The sequence below is a fragment of the Antedon bifida genome, chromosome 6 (genome assembly GCF_963402885.1).
Source record: "Antedon bifida chromosome 6, ecAntBifi1.1, whole genome shotgun sequence".
Lineage (NCBI taxonomy): Eukaryota > Metazoa > Echinodermata > Crinoidea > Comatulida > Antedonidae > Antedon > Antedon bifida.
In genome coordinates, this window is record NC_136231.1 from 23556825 (window position 1) to 23578621 (window position 21797).

The following is a 21797-nucleotide window of genomic DNA, read 5'->3' on the forward strand; positions in this document are numbered from 1 at the left end:
ATATGGTATATTCTTGGCAGCAGAAACATGGCCTATTGGAGCAGCTACTGTACCTTAGTAGAGTGTGTATGGATTATATAACACTCAGAAACATATCACAGCGAGGTCTATTATTATATGTCTAGACTTTTGTAGCCCAGTGTAGCAATTGGAGGCCACCATGTTAATTTCTGGGATTTTGAATATTCTTTATTTTTATCCATAAAATACATGTATCCTTTTAGTGGAAATATGGCACATTTAGCAAGTCATCAAAACAGGAACATTCCTCAAGGATTATTGAATGAAAACTATGACTCATCTCAAAGTTTGTAGATGAATGAAACTTGTTTGTGCCAAAAATTCTATAGAATTGTTATGTTTACATGAATTCAAAGTGAAAATCATAATAAGTTTTGTAGAATGTTTCCTGTACCATACTATTGAAATCCCATGATCTTATTTTGCCAATATGAGAGAATATATCTAAAATTTAATACTACTGTATAGCCTTGCTTGGTGAGAAATTTCAGGTAGGCTCATTTGAGCAGCACAAAATAATCTTCACATAATGTAAGGTAGATTGGCAGTTGGCTAGATTACCCCCAGAATTTTAAGTACTGTGCAGTACAGTATTATTAAAATGTTGAAACAAAAGTGTGACTGACATCCGTCTAAAGGACGAGTCTTTTCAACCACCTGCTGAAGATGACACAAAGTGTATATTATAGTCATACTGGTCTTTGTAATATCAAATTAGATTTCTGGTGTTTTGTTCAGATCTAAAGTTAATTATGAAATAATAATAGTATTTTATTGTGTCAAGTCCAGGCCAGTGGTTACAAAATTATTTTGTACAATAAAGGCAAAATATATAAATAAATGTAGAGCAATGTTTAATTTACTTTAAAAAAAAAATACAGTTTTTCAATGGAATGAAAACTTAACAGTCAAAATAAAACACAATTTCAATTCAACAATGTTGCTGAAACTATTATTAGAACACAACATAGCCTTGAATTAATTTCTTCCTTCTTGATGGTACCACTTGGGACTACCAGTCTAGTGCCCTGAGAACAGGGTGTACCCAGGCAACCCATCTTGATGTAAATCTTTATTGTGGATCAATGAAGTTGACTGGCCTAATTTCAAGGTTTCACTTGTGGAGAATGTGGTTGTGGTGATCAAAAAGGTGCTAAAATGTGTTGTCCAACCTTGAGACTGTCTGAGCCAATCCTTTTCCAGGGTTTTGTAATATTCTGTAGAGGTGGTAATATATTTTCTGAAAAACCAGGTAACTTTAATCAAGTTATTAAATACTCTTTAATACCATTATTTACCAGTGGTAGCATACACATATTTTACCTCTATCTTGCTTTTCTATATTTACTGTAGTGTATAGTTTGCAACTCTTTTTTGTAAACATGATTTTAAATTATTTAATGAAGGAAATTGATATTTAACACTTACACAGTAGACATGCTGTCAGTTAGTTTCTGATCTACAATGTTATGGATTTTTTGTATAAAAAGTATTAGCCAGTGCCATAACCTAACTGTGGAATTCCCCGATTGATAAAGACTAGGGTAAGTTTAAATATGAACCAATGTATCCATGTAATACCACCATAATTAATACTAGGCGTTTATTTGAACAAGTGATCATAAGTGCAAATGCATAGATCATAGTTCAACCTTTTAAAAGATAATTTTGTAGCTGTTCAGGTTGTCAACAAGAAGTGCATTAGAATGTTAGAATTTCAGTAATTTCCTATAGCTTCTGGCAATATTTTATTATATTATTATGAAGGAGGAGGAAGGGATGGTTTTAGTAAGAAATTGATTTTTTTTTTATACTGTAGGAAACCAACAACACATCTGTACTTTATTTGAAAAGTTGACCATGTATGATTAAGCTAGGAAGATTAAATAGTACACAACTTATCTATAAAAAACATCACATTGCATTGAACTTTCCAGTCTTACCAATTTCCATGTTGACAGAATATGGTCATATTGCATTGGTATCTTGATAAGAAGTAATAATTGGCAGTGAAGATTAAGAAAGGAATTATATTTTCTTGATAAAATGTGAAAAAAAAAATAGGTTTAGTTGCACAATTGAGGCCTACAATTTGGTTGAAATAAAGTGGTGCTGCAGTGGTCTCAGGAAAAGGGAACAATCTCTGTGGGGCCAAATGGCTGTCAAAGGCCTATGTGAAAAGTGGTGAGGTTGAACCAACCATACCAGTGGCTAAGGCCCTGCTACTATAGTCTTAATGATATAAAATATTGCAATATTTGTTTTCTTTTAGTTCATAGTACAATAATTGAACATTTGGGACATGGGTTTTATCTGATCTAATTGGACAACACTGCTAATTATTTAGACATATTTTCAACTAAATTGATGAGAGAGATTCCAGGGGTCAGAAAAGCAATGAAATAACCGACTACTCTATACTATTCTGAATGAAATTTTAATAACAGTAGTATTTAAGTTATTGTAGCTTTGTTCAAAGCCTATTGCATGAATTTCCACTTAATTAAATAATCAAACATCAAAATATTGAATTTTCACATTGTTTCTTATTTGACCTAATTTGACCCCAATCATGGATTGATTGAACACATTTGAAAAGATTTTAAAAAGGAGGCGAAACAAATGTATTATTTCTTGATAACAATGTAGTTATTGGTTATGTTGTATCTAGATTTACTGCCTACAGAGTTTGCAAACTGAAAGAATTCAATTCATTATTACCAATGGCAAAATGACTAATAAATTATAGTTAAACTGGAATGTTGTTGAGAGAATTCCCATCTCAAATGCTGTATTGAGTGATACTTTTCTCCAGGCCTAGATCTTGATTGAAAATACAGATACATTACTTATACACTAAATATTCAATAAAACCAGTGATTTTCTAGCACTCTGTATACATTTTAACCAGCCTCTTACTTAGTGGCGATGATTCGGTGTTGGTTTTGAGTGAAATAAAGAAATACAGATATTGCTTGCTTAGAGATGGAATATAAGATTTGACATCCCCCAAGGTTATGATATTTTTTTTCAAGGGACAATATTTTGCTCCACACTTAAGGAAATGGACTAGAATTTAAATGGGTTATATAGTATAGTATACATTGCCTTTTTTGGTACAGTATGTGTTTTTGTTTTATTTTACTTTGATCTTTTTTTGTCAATAAAACTAAATTCATTGAACACTTTGCTCATTTGGTAACTTCTACTCATCATCATAACATCAAATGTGGTCAGCCCAGTGAGTAAAATTTCAATGACAGAAAGACTGTTCCAGCCAAGTCCCACAATACAGTTTTATATTGGCTACTTTGTATTTTGTCTGTATCTGTTTTAAGCCTTAAGCTTTATTTTTGTACCTTTAAGGAATTACAGTATCAAAACACAGTTATTATATCATCCATATTTTCATTGAATCCATATTAATTAGAATCTATTCACAATCTGCAACATTATGCAGCTCCCAAAGGATTATTGTTAGTGCTATGAAATCGTTAAACAGCAGTGTTAGTTCCAGGCACTTTATATTCAGATTTTAAGCTAAATCGCTTTGATATGCGTCAAGTATTGATGTGTTGTAAAATGGAGTGGTGTTTACAAATATAAAGGCTGACTAAGATGCGGGCCAATTTTTACTAGTGAGGATAATATAACTTATTTTCTTGACAATTGATTGCCAAAACTTTATTGTAATTATGGTATTAATTTCACCATGTTTTCTTGTTTTTTGTGAGGACCTATTTCTAAGTGTCAGGAAAATACTGTTAAGTTTTGAATCATGGAGGTTTCATTAGAAACTATAAAGATTTATAATATCTCTATGTTAGAAACACAACAAGCCCATAGGAATAACCACTACGGCCATAAATACCAGTTTTCACTATTCTATTATCTTGTAAATCAATTTTTATTTAAAATTAGCTTGTTATTTGTCAACTGGCTGCTTGACAGTATAATCTAGCAAGCAATAGTACCAGACTATTAAAGAAATTGTGTGAAAGAAACTTGTGGTTTTGTTGTATTTTTAATTCATTGTATTAGGCAACCATTGTTAGCTTACTAATTGTCCAGGATAACAATGCCTACAAAGGTGTGAATGTTGAATTGTTTGTGGTATTGGTTAGTAGTTGGTGTTTTCAATATACTGTATTATAGTCTGTGCTTTACTACAGTGGCTTGGTATAGTAGGTCTACATTCATTTATAAAGTAAGTTGTATTATTTACACAAATTGTATGGTTTAAATTTAATCTTAGCTGAATTGTATGATAAATTCAATGACTTTACTTATAATTGTAGTTAAGGAAGTATATTACACAAAATATTTGTGTACATTTTATGTTTTTGTGTGGGTGTGTGTACATTATGAAATAAGAGATCTAATGTTACTCTGTGGAAGAAAGAGTAAGAAAAGAGAAATACTAAAGTAAAGTCCCATTTGCTTTCTTTATTTCGTATCTTGTTAAACAGGAGGTTGTCTTCATTTTGCAGAACTTTAGAATGAATAAGCAAGCAATACTGACAGATACAAACAAATTGGAAATTACTTCTTGGCATAGTCATAGTTTGTTGTAGCGTCACATGTTACGTACAACCATCTACGAGTACGACTATTGTCAAATATTAATTTCAAACGAATCCGTCAACACAGTTTTTGTTCGCAAGTTTATTGATATTATAGGTCCTGAATGTTTACAAAATATGTTTTACATAATATTCAGTAACAAGTTTGTTTTGTTGTGTTTGAAATGCTGATTGAATGATGTGCCACTGTATTTTAAATATAATTTTCATTCGTTTGTTCTTTACAGAAAGATATGCCTGAACTGAAGGAAGAGGCCACGGGAGAGCAGCCCAATATAAATGACGATGACGAAGCTGCCAAAAAGTACCAGGATAAACCAGGTTTGGTGAGTAAAAGTGCTTTTTACAAAAGGTCTAAAAAGTCCAACATTCTGTTTTACTTTTAAAAACATTAAGAATATCAGAATTTCCTCCAGGTCCAAAAAGTCTGAAATTATTTTTTACCGTTACAAACTTTAGAATTACCAGCATTTTTGGAAAACCTTGCAATTTATTAGGCCAGCCCAAATGATGTACAGTTTTTGTAGAGTTGAGAAGCGTTATGAAATCTTGGGCTTGTGTTAATATAAATATAATCATTATGGAATACAAGTTATTCTTAATTATTGCAATTGATTTTGGTCATTTTCTCATCCAGAGCATTGCCCAGGTAGCTTGGCTTCATACCAAGTCTGAATAGTTAAAACAGAATTGAGAATAATAAAAAAAAAACCCAAATATATATTTGTTGAATCATGTTATCCTATGGGGACTCCAATCTTAAAGCATGCAATTACTTATTTTGACCTTGTTTCACCTTTTCCCTTTTTCTGTTATTATTGTACTGTATTCTTAAAGTTTGAGAAACAAATAAAATGACATTTTTAAATCGTTTTGTAAATTTTGTTTTTATACAGACTGACGGTAATGCAAGCTTCCTACGGGCCGCACGTGCAGGCAACTTAGAAAAAGTATTTGACTATTTAAAAGGAAGCACAGATATCAACACAAGTAATGCGGTAAGACATTTTGTTGATTTTATTTTTTTGTGATCAATTTAAAACCAGATTATCGGTTCCTGTAAAAGCTAAGGACAATGTTTGTATAACAACTGAAGTTTGACGACTGTAATAGCTGAAGCAAAGACATTATCATTAATGTCATGTCTCCTCATTGAGGAATTCTAGATTCTGTCCTCTGTTAACCCGTAATGACAAGGACTACTGTAAGATAGAGCAGTTGACCAGGGTAACTCCCTACTTTTCCGAAAAAGTGTTGGGTTCTTTAAAGTGTGCATGAGCCAAGTTTTTACCTCCAGTTTTGAGACCTTATTACAAGAATACTGGTTCTACCACCAGAACACTGGTCGAGGGGAGCCTTGAACCTGTTCCGAAATTATGGATGGTTTCCAGAGCCCCCTGTATTAACTGCTTTGCCACTGTTAATCAGATACAAGCTAAGATTCAAAATTCCCTCTAAGATTAGAATCCAGGAATAACCTTTCATACAATGCCATCTGAGTTTTGGTTATTAATATCAAACTTAATATACAGTAATTTAAATATTGATTATTAAATACTCAAAAATAGAACAACCAGTAAATAAAAAAATACAGAATATTAGATTATGAACAGAATACTATTTTAACAAATTTTAAAATGATAATTCATCATAGAATACTAGCTGTATGCATAGATGACACAATTTCTGTTCATTCTTTTTAATGGACAAATAAAGATACTATGACTATGACTAGTATTACCTCCTAAAAATATAATTTATATAAGCCATTATTTCTAGGAAAACATTTAACCAAGTTCCATTTAACCAGTGTACTAACATGTAATTGACGTATGCTGTGTTAATTCATTAGGTTGGTCAATACAATATTAAAATAGTTGGAGGGAAATTATACGACACATTCAATAACATGTTTGCTATCGTCTTCCAGCTGCCCTTAAGCTATTTGTAATGATAGAGAAAACATGAAATGAGCATATGCATCTTCTAATACTACACATACAGGTACATAAATCAATTTAAAGTTTACATTTGTGTAATGGCCTTTGAAATATTTAAGTTACTATTATTATGAACCTGAAAATAGTTACATGAATTGTTACATAAGTGTAATTTGTGTTTAATTCACCAACAAATAACTATAATTCCAAAAATAGAGTATATGCTATTTTTCATTTAAATACTGTATAAAATTAAAAGCAAACCCAATTCCATTGAGTTTTAAATTAAACTACAGTAAACCCAGTAACCCCTGAGATGGTTTACAGCTACAGTCAGCCCAATACCGGACACCCTCCTGTCAGGTTTTGCAGAAATTATGGTTTTAATGGTAAAAAGGAATTTGGGATGTTTTGGACCTCAAGAAAAAGTGATGGTTTTGAGAGAGTGTAGGCTATACTACTAACTTACTACAGTACTAATAAACTTTCTGCTTGTTGATCATAATTACCTACTTTTTCCGCATGACGATTCCAATATTTGTACTATTATTTACATTGGCACAATATGCATGTTAATATCTAAAAACCGGGGCAGATGATGACATTCTTCTCTCCTTTATATTATTCTTTCCTTCTCATTAACCATTGTAAATTAGCTTGGTATGCTGGTATGCTCTGATATGTGGAAAATCATCTTTTAATTGACAGCAATTCAATTAATCTAGTAGGCTGATTATAGAGCAATATTTTGGTCCTTTCTGTACAGTCCAGGTTGCCTATTGCGCCTACATACATAGAAACCTAATTACATGATATAATAGAAACTACAGTAAACTACAAATTAAATATTACTATGTTGAGAATATTGTTCGATTTTTTGAAATAATAGAACATTATGATTATTTTATGGAGATCAATATTGGCCTTCCAGCAATCAAGATCATTCTTTTCTATCCAAAATGGATTGATAATAAATACAATTTATACTAAACATTGTACATAATTTTTAATAGGTAGACCGATCCATTATGATATTGCAATATTAATAAACTTACGAGAGAGAGAAAAAAAAAATATATAGAGGGCAGTATTACTCTTTGAGTATTCATGTTTGTTGCATTGATTAGCCATTTAATCGACAAGCTTTTTTTTTTAGAACTACTGTAGCTCTTTAAACTTCTGAGTTGTGTGAGCAGTTTGAGAAGCTAGTGAGCAACCAGACTATTGACTATGATTTGAAAAAAATGTTCACTGGCAAAATTTCAGAAATGATAATAGTCAGCATAACATACATTGCTGCCCTCTATTTAGTTCAAATTTGCACAGCTATTCATGTTGCATTGATTTGACTTACTTGACTGGTCTTTTTAGGAGATCTAGCTCCTCGAACTCCTCACTGTATCTGTCTAAGTTGTGTTTATAATTTGAGCAGCCTTACTGTCAAATATGTCTTTAGACTAAATATTGATCAAAATTATCATTCTCTAACAATTACTAATATTGTAAGATTTATGTATGCTGCCCTCTATCCCATGCTATTGGTAATTATGTAATTCATTCATTCAATCTTTTATTTCGGAATCTTTGGTCCATAGAAAGTAAAATTACATATAAATTAATTTTAAAAAAAAGAAAACTCTGTACTAATTAATACTACTCATCTCGGGATGGCATTCCACCTGGAGAGCATCTTTGATAAGACGTTGTCAACATTTTTACTTGAATTAAGCCTAGATTCTAATTTCATTGACAAACTAAAACTCCTTACGTTAATAATAAGTCTTTCCAAAGGAATATTCAGGATATCCAGAATATAAAGTCTCCAAGATCGTTCTGGTTATTTTAAGTCTTCAATTCAACCTTTATAAAATCCACCTCCTTTTTCTATTATTTTTTTTTTTTTGCCAACTATGATATTGTCATGTAATGTCAATTACAGATTAGAAAAAAAGTCTTCTGTTTATGCAGTGCCCAACCATTAAACCAATGTGTAAAAAAAAAACAACATACAATTGTTCTTCAATTTTAATGTAATAAGTAAAAACATCTGGACCCATTTACAATTTACTTCCATTATTCTTTTACAATTATAGTTGTTAAAATTCACGAACATAGCAATTAACACTGAATAACCTGCCTACATTGTATTCTTCAGTATAGTCTACAGTATACATTTCAACACGCTTTTCACAACAAACATTAATGAAATGAAAATATCTTATTGGCTACTGACTTGATATCAAATCTGGTTCATTTCCAGTATGATATTGCTGTAATTTAATACCATCTTTTGTTCGTCTTTATTATGACTCCCATAGTGCTTGCCTCCAAATGAAGCTATATTGATTGTTATTGTATTGGATCCTGAAGGCGTGCAACACTTATTGCCTGTGTACAGGATACGCCAATCTTAACTCAATCACCACATTTAATCTATATTAATTTGCTTGAAATCCACTACATCCCAACCATATCAATGCACACTGTTGAAACAAGCTCTCATAACACTCACATCAATGAATTTTGTCTTGAAGATTTCTCATTAGATTTCATTGGCTGTAATCCTGACGACCTGACTTGATTGCAGGTCAAAGTAATAATCGCCTGAATATAATAATGAATTATTCAGACCAGTCGTAGCGCTACTTTTGTACGACTGACGTATGAACAGAGAGAAAGTGTTATCAACATCATTTCCTTTCAAATTTCTGTTATAAACGCACAATACAAAATCTTGACTTGATACATGCACAGTCTGGTTCATTGAGTCTATTGTTCTGATTAAAGTACTCATATATTAAACATTGGACGGATTCATTTTTCATTCAGGGTTTCGGTAGAAGCATTGGAGTGCGTGCTGCATATTTCTTTTCATTACTCTCACGACTGACAGGTTTAATAGCTGTTTTCAATGTGTTAAATCATCTCTGCCAGATTTTAAAATGGATCTTCTTTTTATTTAATTGGTTATTGAGTTAAGAAGTTGAATGAAGTTAAATATTCGTCTATTGCTTTAAGTGCATATTCGTTTTACCTTGGAAATGATGTGGAGCTAACCAATATTGAGTGTTTAATTTTCAAATTATCCTCCAAAGGGTTATCAAAAGTGCGTGAAATCGATTGTCGAGGACCTTTAGCAGTTTTTTCGATTGATTAATACAGCCTACGTGTACGGTATTTATATTAGATTTAAAGTGGAAGACAAATTGACTTTTTGTAAAAGCCATGAAAATAGAGTACTACTCGTACACATTTTATCATTGAGCATTATACGATCATTTTGTACATTCGCTATTGTAACACTAGTTGTAGTTAGTCGGATGGGCTAAAGTGAAAGTTGAAAGAAACCGAGTACGCGCATTTTGGAAAAGGGAAGGAAACAGATTTTGATCATAAATGATTTAATGCTAAACATCTAAGCAGACTTTGGATATAAATCTTTAGCATCATTCTTTTTGTTCACATAAATGAAATCTGCTTGCTGTTTTGGTTTATGTTCTGTGATTTATTAAATAATTTCTTAAAAGCTATGGTTAGTTTATCTAAATGTAGATAAATACTTGTAGAGGAAGCGAGAGAAAGCATACTAAAGATCTTGTCATTTTATTTTTGGATTCTGTTTGTATATCAACATATCTAGTGAAACATTAATCCTACAGTACTATTAAGTTGTATACTATATGTAAAACTGGAAATATAATATTCAAAGATTTGCCAATGCTCTCAGATTTTCTTGAAGATGTTTTTGACTAGTAATATTTGATCCATTTAAATATTACGTTTAAAAATATTAGACAAGGAATTCAGTAACATATGTTTTCTAGCATAACTTTAAAACAAAATTCTACTCACCAAGTAGTTTTAAACTGAAAACAAACGTGAGGATTTTGTAATAGACAATTCATTATATTACCCTTTATTATTATTATTAAATAACATTTGTCTTAAACTCCGCATGCTAGAATACCGTAATCAGCACGATAACTTGGATGGAGAAATTGCTTTAACAAGCGGATTACTTATCATTAGCGTTTCAAATGAGGTACATTAGTGACACAATGTTTGTTACTCGCAACATTCATGATGAGTATTTAAAACTACAACACAGGAGAATTCGGGATAATTTACTTAATGATATTTTTGGTCATCTCAACAAAATGTTCCAAATGGATGATGAAACAAGCTATGACGAGGTTTGAATTGTCTCAATTGTTTTTATTTTAAAAGCCCTACATCAGCACATTAAATAAGTACTGTGTACCTGAATCGCAAGTGTTAATGTGTTGATAGTACATTGAATATAACCCTTTCTCCATCATCAAGCAATAAGAAAAAGTAGTTATTATTTTAATATTAAATACTGTTCTGAATAAATAATGCCAGTCAACTGTTCAATAGATCAAATTCCCCTTTTCTAATCTTACCGTAAGTTGGTTTATAAATTTTAGGGTTAAGAATTTGTTCGAAGCAGAACCATGTGTGACTCAAAGGATCCATTCATTCTGATGTAACATTTTTTAATTTGGTAATCTTATGTTTTACCCATGAAACCATGTCAGTATAATGTCAACAGGTAGAAAAGATCTATTATCAGAAAGCAACACAAAACATTTTAACATTAAAATGTTTGATTAGCCCATGCAAATTTGTGTACGATCATGTCTTTATCAGAGGAAGAGAAAGCAAATGCCAAAGGAAAGGCACCAATTATATTTCATATAAATTATTGGTCATTTTTAATGAGATAATTATTCCCATCCATATTTCTAATGAATGTCTTATTAAACAACATACAAAAAAAGCAAATTATGCACAATTTGATAATAATTTATGTTTTGATAAATGTCATACGATCAATAAAATCTTTGTTATCAACAAAAGCAGCTAAAAATATAGAAATCTTGTTGATTGTACAACATGAAATTTGAGAGCTCAATGATTATTTGTTTGTCTGTTGATAAGTAGTGGATACTTATACTGTACTGTACAGAAAGCCTAACTGAAGAAATAGGATGACACTGACAGTATCAGTGTGTTGACAAGAAATGTAGTTTCCCAATAGCTGATACTGTATGATTCATTACCACTAAGATCTTCACGATTGCTGTAGGATTCAAAGGAATTATCTGACTCCCTAGGATTATCATATAGTTGGTTCCAGGTTATCTCATAATCTCTAGGATTACCTAGGAGTCTCTAGGATCATAAGGTCGTTGAATATCTAGGATTTTTCTTTTGGTCCTAGAAGAAAGCTTTTTTCCATGGCAAGTAACAACTGCGTAGTAAGTTCCTCCAAGGTGATGGAGACAACGCCGCATTGTTGCCTTAAAACAACACCATCATGTAATGTATCTTCCATACTTTGAGGTGTACCTAGCTTTCCACACCAGCCTCAGCCAATGTAAGCATTGAACTCTTAATGCAATCTCGAATATTGTATGGATTTTTTTATAGTGTTGACAAACTATATCACCTAATGAAGTAATGGTAAACATGCAGGTTCAGTCAATATTTGTTTGAGGTCCCCTGTAATTGTTTTTGGTTTCAACAATATCAATGGATTTACCAACCAAGCCCATGTTGACCAAGAGATGATACTTGTTTGGTAGATTTGATCTTTCTACAATCTTAGACACAAACTGTACTCATTTTGTGACTTGTTTCTTTCACATTGCATCCATTCAAAACTGAATGGCACTTATTTTGAAATGTGAATGAAGCTTACTGTACTGTATATAGTAAATTTAATTGTATAAAGCAATGTCAACACGTTTGTTTGTCTGAACATTACATTCATTCAGTTTTTTCGGATTCAAATGTCATTTTTTTTTTAATTTTTTTTTTTTTTGTACCATATTTATTGAGGGTAATCCATCCAGCAATTGCTGATTATTAGGGACCCTCAGTGGTTCACAAGACAAACATATACACAAGATGCTCTACATAAACAAAGTCTTATTACAAGTCTTTGGGAGTGGAGTTGTAATTTTGTCCTTAGAAAAAATCCTGACATGTGACAGGACTTGAACCCAGGACCCTTGGAGTGGTAGCCAAGCATCATAACCACCAAGCCACAACTCCACTCCACATCTCTCTGACATCCTCTCAACTTGGAATGGACTTTAATACACATCTGAAGATTGATTAAATTGAAAATCACTTTGAAAAGTTGCTTTCAGTTTTTGCAATCCACACAAATTGTTTCCAATGTCTGTGCAGTAGAACCTCTACTAAGTGGACACCTAAAAAACAAAGTGGTCGTATATTTCCCCTCATTCATTATCCCGGGGTAACCTTTTCAACAGGGATGTCCGAAAGTAGGGTTCTATTGTTATCCATCATCACTATTTCTTGACGTTTTTAACCAATGCAAACTTTTTTAACTACACCTACGCAATTTTCTCACTAAAGATAGTGTTTTTTTCTCTCCAAAGTTGTAGAAAATGTAGGTCAATATTCAATCAACGTATCTGTAAATGTGTTCTTCATGTTTTATAACGATCACGTATTGCTTTATGAACCAAGTAACATTTGTTTCATATAATTACTGTGTCAAAATTATAGAAAACATAAAATATTCATTCTAGCTGAACATGTTGAAGACACATAAAAAGAACAGAATGTTCTTTTAAGTTTGTCTCAAGATTTACTGCGACATAATAATAATGATTCTAGTAGCTGTAGCTTTAATTCCACCAAACATACAGTAGTTACTGTATGTTTAGTCTGTGCTACATATTGTAATTCAGTAATGGTTTATGTTTCATTCTTATTCCCGTAGTACACTTAAGTGTGTACAAATATTAATATTTAATCCAAGTATTGGTTTTCTATTTTTTTCTTGTCACATTCTGCCATATTATAGATGCCGCATTGAATATTGCTCAGTTTTCACCCACATTTCTTACCAAGACAATTGACAATCGTATACTGTAGTAAAGACCCTATTCTTTTATCATTACAATACATTTTTTATTTGTCATTTAGAATGGACTGAACGCTCTTCATCTTAGTTCGAAGGAGGGTCATTTGAACATTGTGACAGAATTGCTGAAAAGAGGAGCTGATGTTGATGCAGCCACCAAGGTAAAGTATCAAGAAATAATTATTAAAGTAATGATTACAAAAACACACAAATAAAAATGAATTTATTAAAATTATCATACTGTTTGGTGCCTTACATGTTGCTTCCTTGGGTTTGAATCTTGCCTTATTCATGGTGATCTAGAGACATACCAGGCTAGTGAGATATGAAGGTGGTGGGTTTTAATCCCACACAAGAATACTTGGACAGACAAACAAACCAAACAGAAAAAAAGTTAAAATACAAATCCAATACAGCGATAAACAACCCACCAACCACACTTAAACTATAGCAGCATTCTAAGACTTGGCATCTACAGTATATTAAACAAAAATTCTCTTCTAGATTGATTCAGTTTTAGCCTTTAAAGAGTACTAACATCTGATCAATATAATTTTGCTAGACTAATTAACCAACAGGTCTTCTGCAACTACTAGATTTACTAGATTATACTTTTTTTTATTGATAATATAATTACAAATTATGTAGTTTTCAAAATATCCGTCATGTTTGTAGCAATGTGAAAAGTGCCTGAAATAACCCGGTAATTGCTGTACATTTTTAATAGTAATTCATTTTTGTCGTAACTACAGCTGTTTTTTGCTTGAAAATGGTTAGATTTACTAATTAATTATATAATTACATTCAAAATACAGTAAATGCAGACTCTGCATTGTCAAACTTTTTAAATTGCATTTTTTATAATGCTAATTGAAAAATAACATTTCTTGTTAATATTTAACAAAATGTCTTTGTAATTTAACATTTCAATCAATTTTTGAATTTTATATTATAAACAAATTTCCCCATCTTGCATGATGCTATTGTCCATTAATTTATCATTATAAATTTGATGACTATTCGTTTTTGTGTTTAGGTTTTGTGAGCTATAAAAAGCAATTATTCTCCACTGTGTATACATATGGATTAGTGGGGATGCAACTAAATATTGCTGATTGAAATTCTTATCAGTATGAGGACTTAAAACAACCTCATTTATAATGCTAATTAGTATACTATATTATAGGGGTATATGACAAATGTGTCATACAGTAGACTTATAGTAAAAAACTATTTGACGAAGATTTTATAATGTACAATTATAATATTTTATCTGATCTACAGTGATCATTCACAGATTTTCTCATCTTATCATTTTAAAATTAAGTAATTTCCAGTATCACTGGGTAATTTTAGAGTTTGTCTGCATTAACTTACCGTTATTATTAATAAAAAAACAATACTTATAAGTTTATACAATAATTGATCATATTGATTATCATTAAGCAATTAGATAATAAATTAACTAACATATATTTTGATATTCAATAAATCCACATTGAAAAAAATAATTTTATACTAGTAAAAATAAAAATCAAATAATGTCACTTTATTATTAATATATTTCATTAATTTTTCATGATAAAATTGATATGATCAGATAATCTGTTAAACATTACTATTGTCTGAAATGTATTAAATTATTTATTAATGCCTTTGTTTTGTACCTTAACCTGATATTTAAGCATTACATAGCAAACCACCTGCATGTTTCTATTAAATCTATCATTTTAGGCATAAACCCTATTAACTAATTAATTATCTATTTTCCCTTAATATTTTAGGGCAGATAGAAACCAAGCCTAAAAGCATTTATTTTTTATATTCATTGCAATTTTTCTTTAAATGGGTATTAAAAAGAGGGAGGATTTTTTTTAACAAAATATCAAACGTAAAACAAATATGATTTTGTTTTGCCTCTTTTCAAAATGTCCTAATTTGTTTTTATGGCGGGAAAGAATGATTATTTAGCTAATATTTTATTCTTTTCTTTAATTTTTCAAGTATCAAGTATACGGTATATAATAAGATAAATACCCTACGTTGAAACATGTTGACAATATCAATTATCAATTTTTTTTATAAAATAGTTGATCATTCATAGTGAACATGTTACTTTTTGCCTAACTAAAATAAAACAAGTAGTGGAGATTATGAATAGCTTTGATTGAAGTAATGTACCTGTTTTATTGTTTGATATAAAGTTGAAAATGTGTGTTTGTTTTATAAAGCACATAGGAAGTTTGAATCAGTATTTATTTATAGAGCTTCATGCCATCCAGATGAAAGTAGCTGTCAACCCTTATTTCCCTTAATACTATCAAAATAAACATTTAATGTTCTTATTTTTATTTTCCACTAAAGCACAGTAACAACAGTATGTTAAAATTACAATAGAAATACAATACTGAAGGTTCAAATGACTAATTTTAATACTAATTTAAATCTTTCATTTAACTACTGTTTACAATACACATGGTTAAAGTTCATTAAGTATTAAACTATTTGACATAAGCAATGAAGATAAATGTGTATTGTCTTCTGTTTCCATTTATTTTATGCTCTTGTTCAACCAAACCTCATTTATTTTTTTTATCATAAACACATTGAACAATGGTAAAACAATTCCCAAAAAATTAGGTTTTATCAATTATAATTACTAAAATTTTCATGAAAATTATGAAAATTACTTTTCTATGATTGTGACCCATTTGATTAAAAACAGTTTGTTCAATTTGCACCACTTTGTGCGATCGATTTAATTTTAGTTCTTTAGTAATACTTGTATTGATCCTATTAAAACATTTGTAAAAATATCTTAAGAAATAAATTATCAAACTAAATTGATTTGTCATGAGCACCTTATACTATTCTTTGTGTGACCTACAGCATTTTATTATATATTTCTATTCTAGTCCTACTCTTTTTGTTATCCTTTTGTGTACTTTAAACATTTTAAATATAGAAAATATTATCAAACTGCAATGTGATAAATGTCATGATCACTGCACTCTTCTGTTTGACCCATGGTTCAATTATTTTTAGCTCTCATTTCAATTGAACTTTCTTTATTTTTATTCAAATGATCTTATATTAAGACATTGTATACAAACCATAAGAAAATAAATTATAACGAATGTGATTGGTCAATGCATACTGCATTATTTGTGTGACCCATTTATTTTAGCTCTATACATTATTATTGATTTTTAATCATCCTATATTAAAGATTCAGAATTGTGTATATAACTGGTATTAAAATATTGTAATATTCTTTTACAACACTATATTATGTCTTTGTATGTGTACTACTTATTTGTATAGGTACTTTGTCAAAATCAATTATTATAATACAGTTTATTCATGTTATGAATTATAACGAAGACTGAATTAATTGGAAGATAGCCAAATGTTGTGTTTCTAAGGTTTGTTTTTTAAAACAACATGGTGGATTAAATTAAAACTTTTACTAATACTGATAACTAGTTTTGGAATTAACTGACCCTTTCCTAAAATCCGAAAAACACATTTTTGTTCTTGTTCACTTGTGTTGATGAGCCTATTTCATTGCCGAAGAACTGAGATATCCATGATATCTCTCCACAAGAAATGTTTCCAAAATGTCTTGTAATTTAACCCAATTAAATGAATTGTATTGTACTAATGTTTAACCATTGTTTATTCTACCATTGAAGATCAATACACAGTGTGAACAGTATTCTCATGTTCTGATTATTCCTGTCATATGATAACATTGCAAATTTAATTAGGTCAATTAACGTTACTAATTAATTTATAACCAACGCTTCATCTTTTACCTATTATTACCTTATCATTCAAGCTGTTATTTCAACACCTTTGACATCACAATTTTATTAAATGTTCGAGTAATAAAGTTATTGACTTGCGTATTAATTTCCTTTGTATTACCATTCCTATTCAAATTCAATCTACTAATCTATACATTTTACAGTCAACTTTAGTAACTGAAATATAATACATCCAAATGGAATTAAAAAACAACAGAACATTTTGGGAAGTAAAATCTCATATCATAATGTAGTCTTTAGGAACAATAGTGTCAATAGTAATTTAAAATAGTATTGAGTGATAATATTATTAGCGGCTGTTATTAATAATTTTGTTTGTTTTTAAAATAATATTAATATAAGTTTTCTCTTTTGTTTTATCTTTTAGAAAGGGAACACAGCACTGCATATTGCATCTCTAGCTGGACAGTTTGGAATTGTGAAAGTATTAGTCAATTACAGTGCTAATGTAAACATACAGTCACAGGTAAACCTTCATTTTTAAAGGCTAAAATATAATGGGTCAGACCTGACCTATTGAATAAAGACCACTCAAAACTGAATTTCCAAGAGGCTATAAATGAGGGACTCATACTGTACTTTAAGCTTAAATGCTTAGTGTCTCTATGTGGTACAAGTACTGTAAGGAAACCGTTCTAAAATTTGGAATTTCAGTCTACATTAATCGCCATATTATTTTATCTATATTAGAATGGATTCACACCTCTTTATATGGCAGCTCAGGAGAACCATGTTGATGTTGTGCAGTTTCTCCTAAAAAATGGTGCCAACCAAAATTTAGCCACTGAGGTTAGTACACTACCAATGTCAACTACAATTGGCTACTATAGTACTATACATTATGCCATAAATTGTTTTTATTTAGTTTTTTTTTAACCAACTCACTTGTTTTGTTTTATAATTATCTTTTATTCCAGTTTGTAGGTTTTTAAATTATTTACAACAATGGTTGCCACTTAAGCACATTTGGCTGTTTCAACATGTGCTGTATATTGCATAGTGAAATTTAATTTATTCCCTCTCGCAAAACATCAGTGTGTTATCTGACAACATTTACTTTTACTTCACACAATGCATTTGCAGTAGCCATTTGCTAACAAGGTTGAGAATGGTATATAGAACTTACCTGGTAGAGGTTATAGAATATAGTTTACTCTCCCAAGACCAGACTTTTCTTGCGCAACCAATCAGGACTCATGAAATGAGATATGACGCATTCATAAGCATTCATGCGAATCAAAAAGCTCAGCAGATACACGTTGAAAATTAAATTTGCAGCTATTCACTCTTGTAGTGCCAAGAGTAGCATGATTTTTCTCTGCGAACACATTTGCCTATACTAGTGGAAAACATGCATTAAAAACACATTAGAATACCATAATTCTGAAAAACCAGACATATAATGCTGGTTTTCTAATTTATTCGCTGCATTGACTAAAGGCCTACACAGACAGCGTCGTACAAAGAATTGTATCATCGGGAGAAAATTAAACATGTTTAAATTTCTTCCGACGAATCAAGATTTTTTTTGTTGGGCCTCGTCGTACTATGCTATCTGAGTTGGCCTTTAATGCGTATTGTGCAAAATTGTGCAACAAATCAGAACATGGGAATGTTTGATTTACACGAATATATTTGCCTGGTGGAAAACAAGCTTACGGTATTGGGAGAGTTAACTGTAGTAATAGGAAAAAGCAGTCTGTACCCGGAAGAAAATAAGAACCCGCCCATCGCACTGCCTGGTTTTTATATGAAACTAGCTACTTTAAGGATATGAAAAACTAGCTGTAGGTGAAGTATAAGAACAGCGGCAATTGAGGATTGTACCTGGATCAAAACCACCTTCCTTATTATAATTTATAAGACGTTGATCTATTATTCCATTTAGAACAGGTTTAATTAATGTATCAACATCTAAAAGCACATAAATTTTATCGCTTAAACCCTCAAAACCATGCTAAATATGTTAAACTAGCAATTATGCAGATGTAAAAAGTACAATATAAGCAGATAATAAAAGAAAGCTATACCTAATATTCTACTGAATATGTTATTCTCGTTTATCAGTTAATATTATCATTTTAATTTGTTCTGTATAGGATCTTTAGTCTTGCATCAGGGAATTAATTTTTCTCTGCTGATTATTAAAATTACTTTTTTTTTAATATTTAAATTACAATTACTGTACATTCACAAGTAGATGAAATTTAGAACAAACTCGCTAATATGATTGAATGCCATTTCAAATCAGAAATTAAATCTGCATTTTTTTAATCAACTTTATGGTGAGATTGAATAATCGTTATTGTTTTGTACTTTACAAATTAAAGAATAATAGGATTCAGTAATACTTGTTTTTCCTATGGTCAAAAATAGTAGGAGACGATCCAAATAAAGCTGAATGGTGGATCCAAACACGATGATATAATGTGTGTAATTTAACAAAACAAAAAGTTTATATTTCAATACAATTTTATTTGGACAAACATATAAAGTGACTTGAGAATTGTATTTGGATAAATTATTTATGCTTTTAATTAAATTAATTGATTTAGTTACTTAAGAAAGCAAACATGTTTGAAATCCCTACCAATATCTGTAATGCACTTGTCCAATGCCTAATTTTCACCTCAATGCATTGTTATGTATTCAAAAAGCTTTATGCTAATTATCACTTGCTTAAACAAAATTCTTGACTGAAAATGTTAATATTCAACCCTTAGCACAAATAATATGGAGTTTTGAACCTGTTCACAATATGCAGTACACTCAGCTTTCAAATGTTGATGGAACCCTTGCATGCATATTTACAGTAGTGCTAAAAACCTTATATTTATTTTTATTATTTATTATGCAATTTATTTTTAATAAAATATTTCAGGTAAAAGTTTTTTTGAAACAATCTTTTTAAAAATATGAAAGTCTATTACTACAGTAGTCCGTAAATTAACTTTTCTTTTTATTTAATTGGAGAGTTTTTGATTGCATCTTATGGCAAATAAAGTGCAAATGGAATCATTTATAACAGACATCTACATTTGTTGACAGACCTAATTGGCTAAACCTTCCAAGTTTATAATGATCACTTATCAGGTGCTTCACTAATTATGCTACCAGGTCCAATCCAAAGCTCCATATTTCTGAATATATTTGAACATATTGGCAATAAATTACATCAGGTAGTTTGCTATTTTAACAATTAGTACACTGTACAGTTACTGTATTATTATCCAAAGAAAAAGATGATTTGCCAAGCCCGACTGACCCACAATTCAAGAAAACCTCTAGGGTTGACTAACATTCTGACTAACTGTCTTTCAATTGATGCGTTAAAAAAAATGTTTAAGCCTTCTTTTTTTTTGGTTTAATTAAGAAAACATTATAAACAGATTTCATATCCTGTCTTTGTGGATCTGGGGGATGACGTTTCCTTCCCCCAAACAAAGGTTAAATTAAGAATAATTTAAAATTTCATTAGCTTAGCTGGGATTTTGAAAAAAAAATCACCAAGACTTCCTTTTTAGTTAATTGCTTCCACATACAGAATGAAGATCAGAAATCATGTTTGAAAGATAGACCAAAACGTTAACAATGAGGCAATGCAATCATTCAAAGTTTCAAACTATAAGTAATTATTTTATTGATAAATAATTGATATTTATCAATCTAATAATTTTGTTTTTAAACTTAGTAAATGCATGATTCTCAAGTACATTCTATTAGACCTGTAAATATATCCAAATGTTAACTTTGTGAAGTGTTATCCTATAGTCCACTTTTTAATAATCTTAGACATGTATTGTATTGCATTGAAATCTAAGATCTATCCCTTACAATAATTGGACTCAATATGGCGTCTATTTATAATGTCACCTAATAGTAGTAGCATTATTATATAGAAAAAAAATATGTTTATATATCTTATATATAACTATATTGAGTGTAAATATTCTTTTGTGGGACAGTCAAATACTGTATATAGCACTCCTATATAAATTTCACGTGCACTTTCTTTCGTTTACTCTACGCTCGCCTTTCTCTCTTCGGGGATATTCTCGGATACGTTGTATGTATCCATTAGGATGGCTTTCGGCCGTTGGACGTGGCAACTCAGCAGGGCCATCATGTTATTGTGGCCTTGCTCTTGGAGTGTCAGCACTCCAAGCCCACGCCAATGCCACAACCGCAACAACAGATCTCCCAGTCAGAATCGGAGGTGAGAGGTCGTATGCACGGACTGTTTTATTTTTGTGTCCATGTCGCACTATTGTTTTGCCTTATGTCTTCGCTTTGTATGCATGATAGCTGTAGTTTTTAAATGTTTGTGTCTCTGCAAATATAGATGTTTTGCCATAGTTTATCTGCTTATACTACAACTGAATTTGTGGGGTACAGTAACTATACATAAATAGTATTAAATATTATAACATTTTATGGATGAAGAAAATCAATAAAAAATAGTATATTAAATAAATTAATCATAAGCATGTTCTTATAA

The 21797-nt window shown here is 30.6% G+C and overlaps 1 protein-coding gene across 18 annotated transcripts in view; it reads left to right on the forward strand.

The window, feature by feature from the left end:
* LOC144845883 (uncharacterized) overlaps positions 1–21797 on the forward strand; it is a 99611-nt gene that overhangs the window by 17610 nt on the left and 60204 nt on the right. For 15 of the 18 annotated variants that reach the window (XM_078703372.1, XM_078703365.1, XM_078703369.1 and 12 more), the window contains exons 2-7: positions 4832–4930; positions 5501–5602; positions 13532–13630; positions 17667–17765; positions 17990–18088; positions 21381–21515. In XM_078703372.1, coding sequence (XP_078559498.1) covers positions 4838–4930; positions 5501–5602; positions 13532–13630; positions 17667–17765; positions 17990–18088; positions 21381–21515 — 627 coding nt within the window. In that variant the 5' untranslated portion in view covers positions 4832–4837. The remainder of the gene's footprint in view (positions 1–4831; positions 4931–5500; positions 5603–13531; positions 13631–17666; positions 17766–17989; positions 18089–21380; positions 21516–21797) is intronic. The other 3 variants (XM_078703377.1, XM_078703382.1, XM_078703383.1) reach the window with 1 other exon arrangement.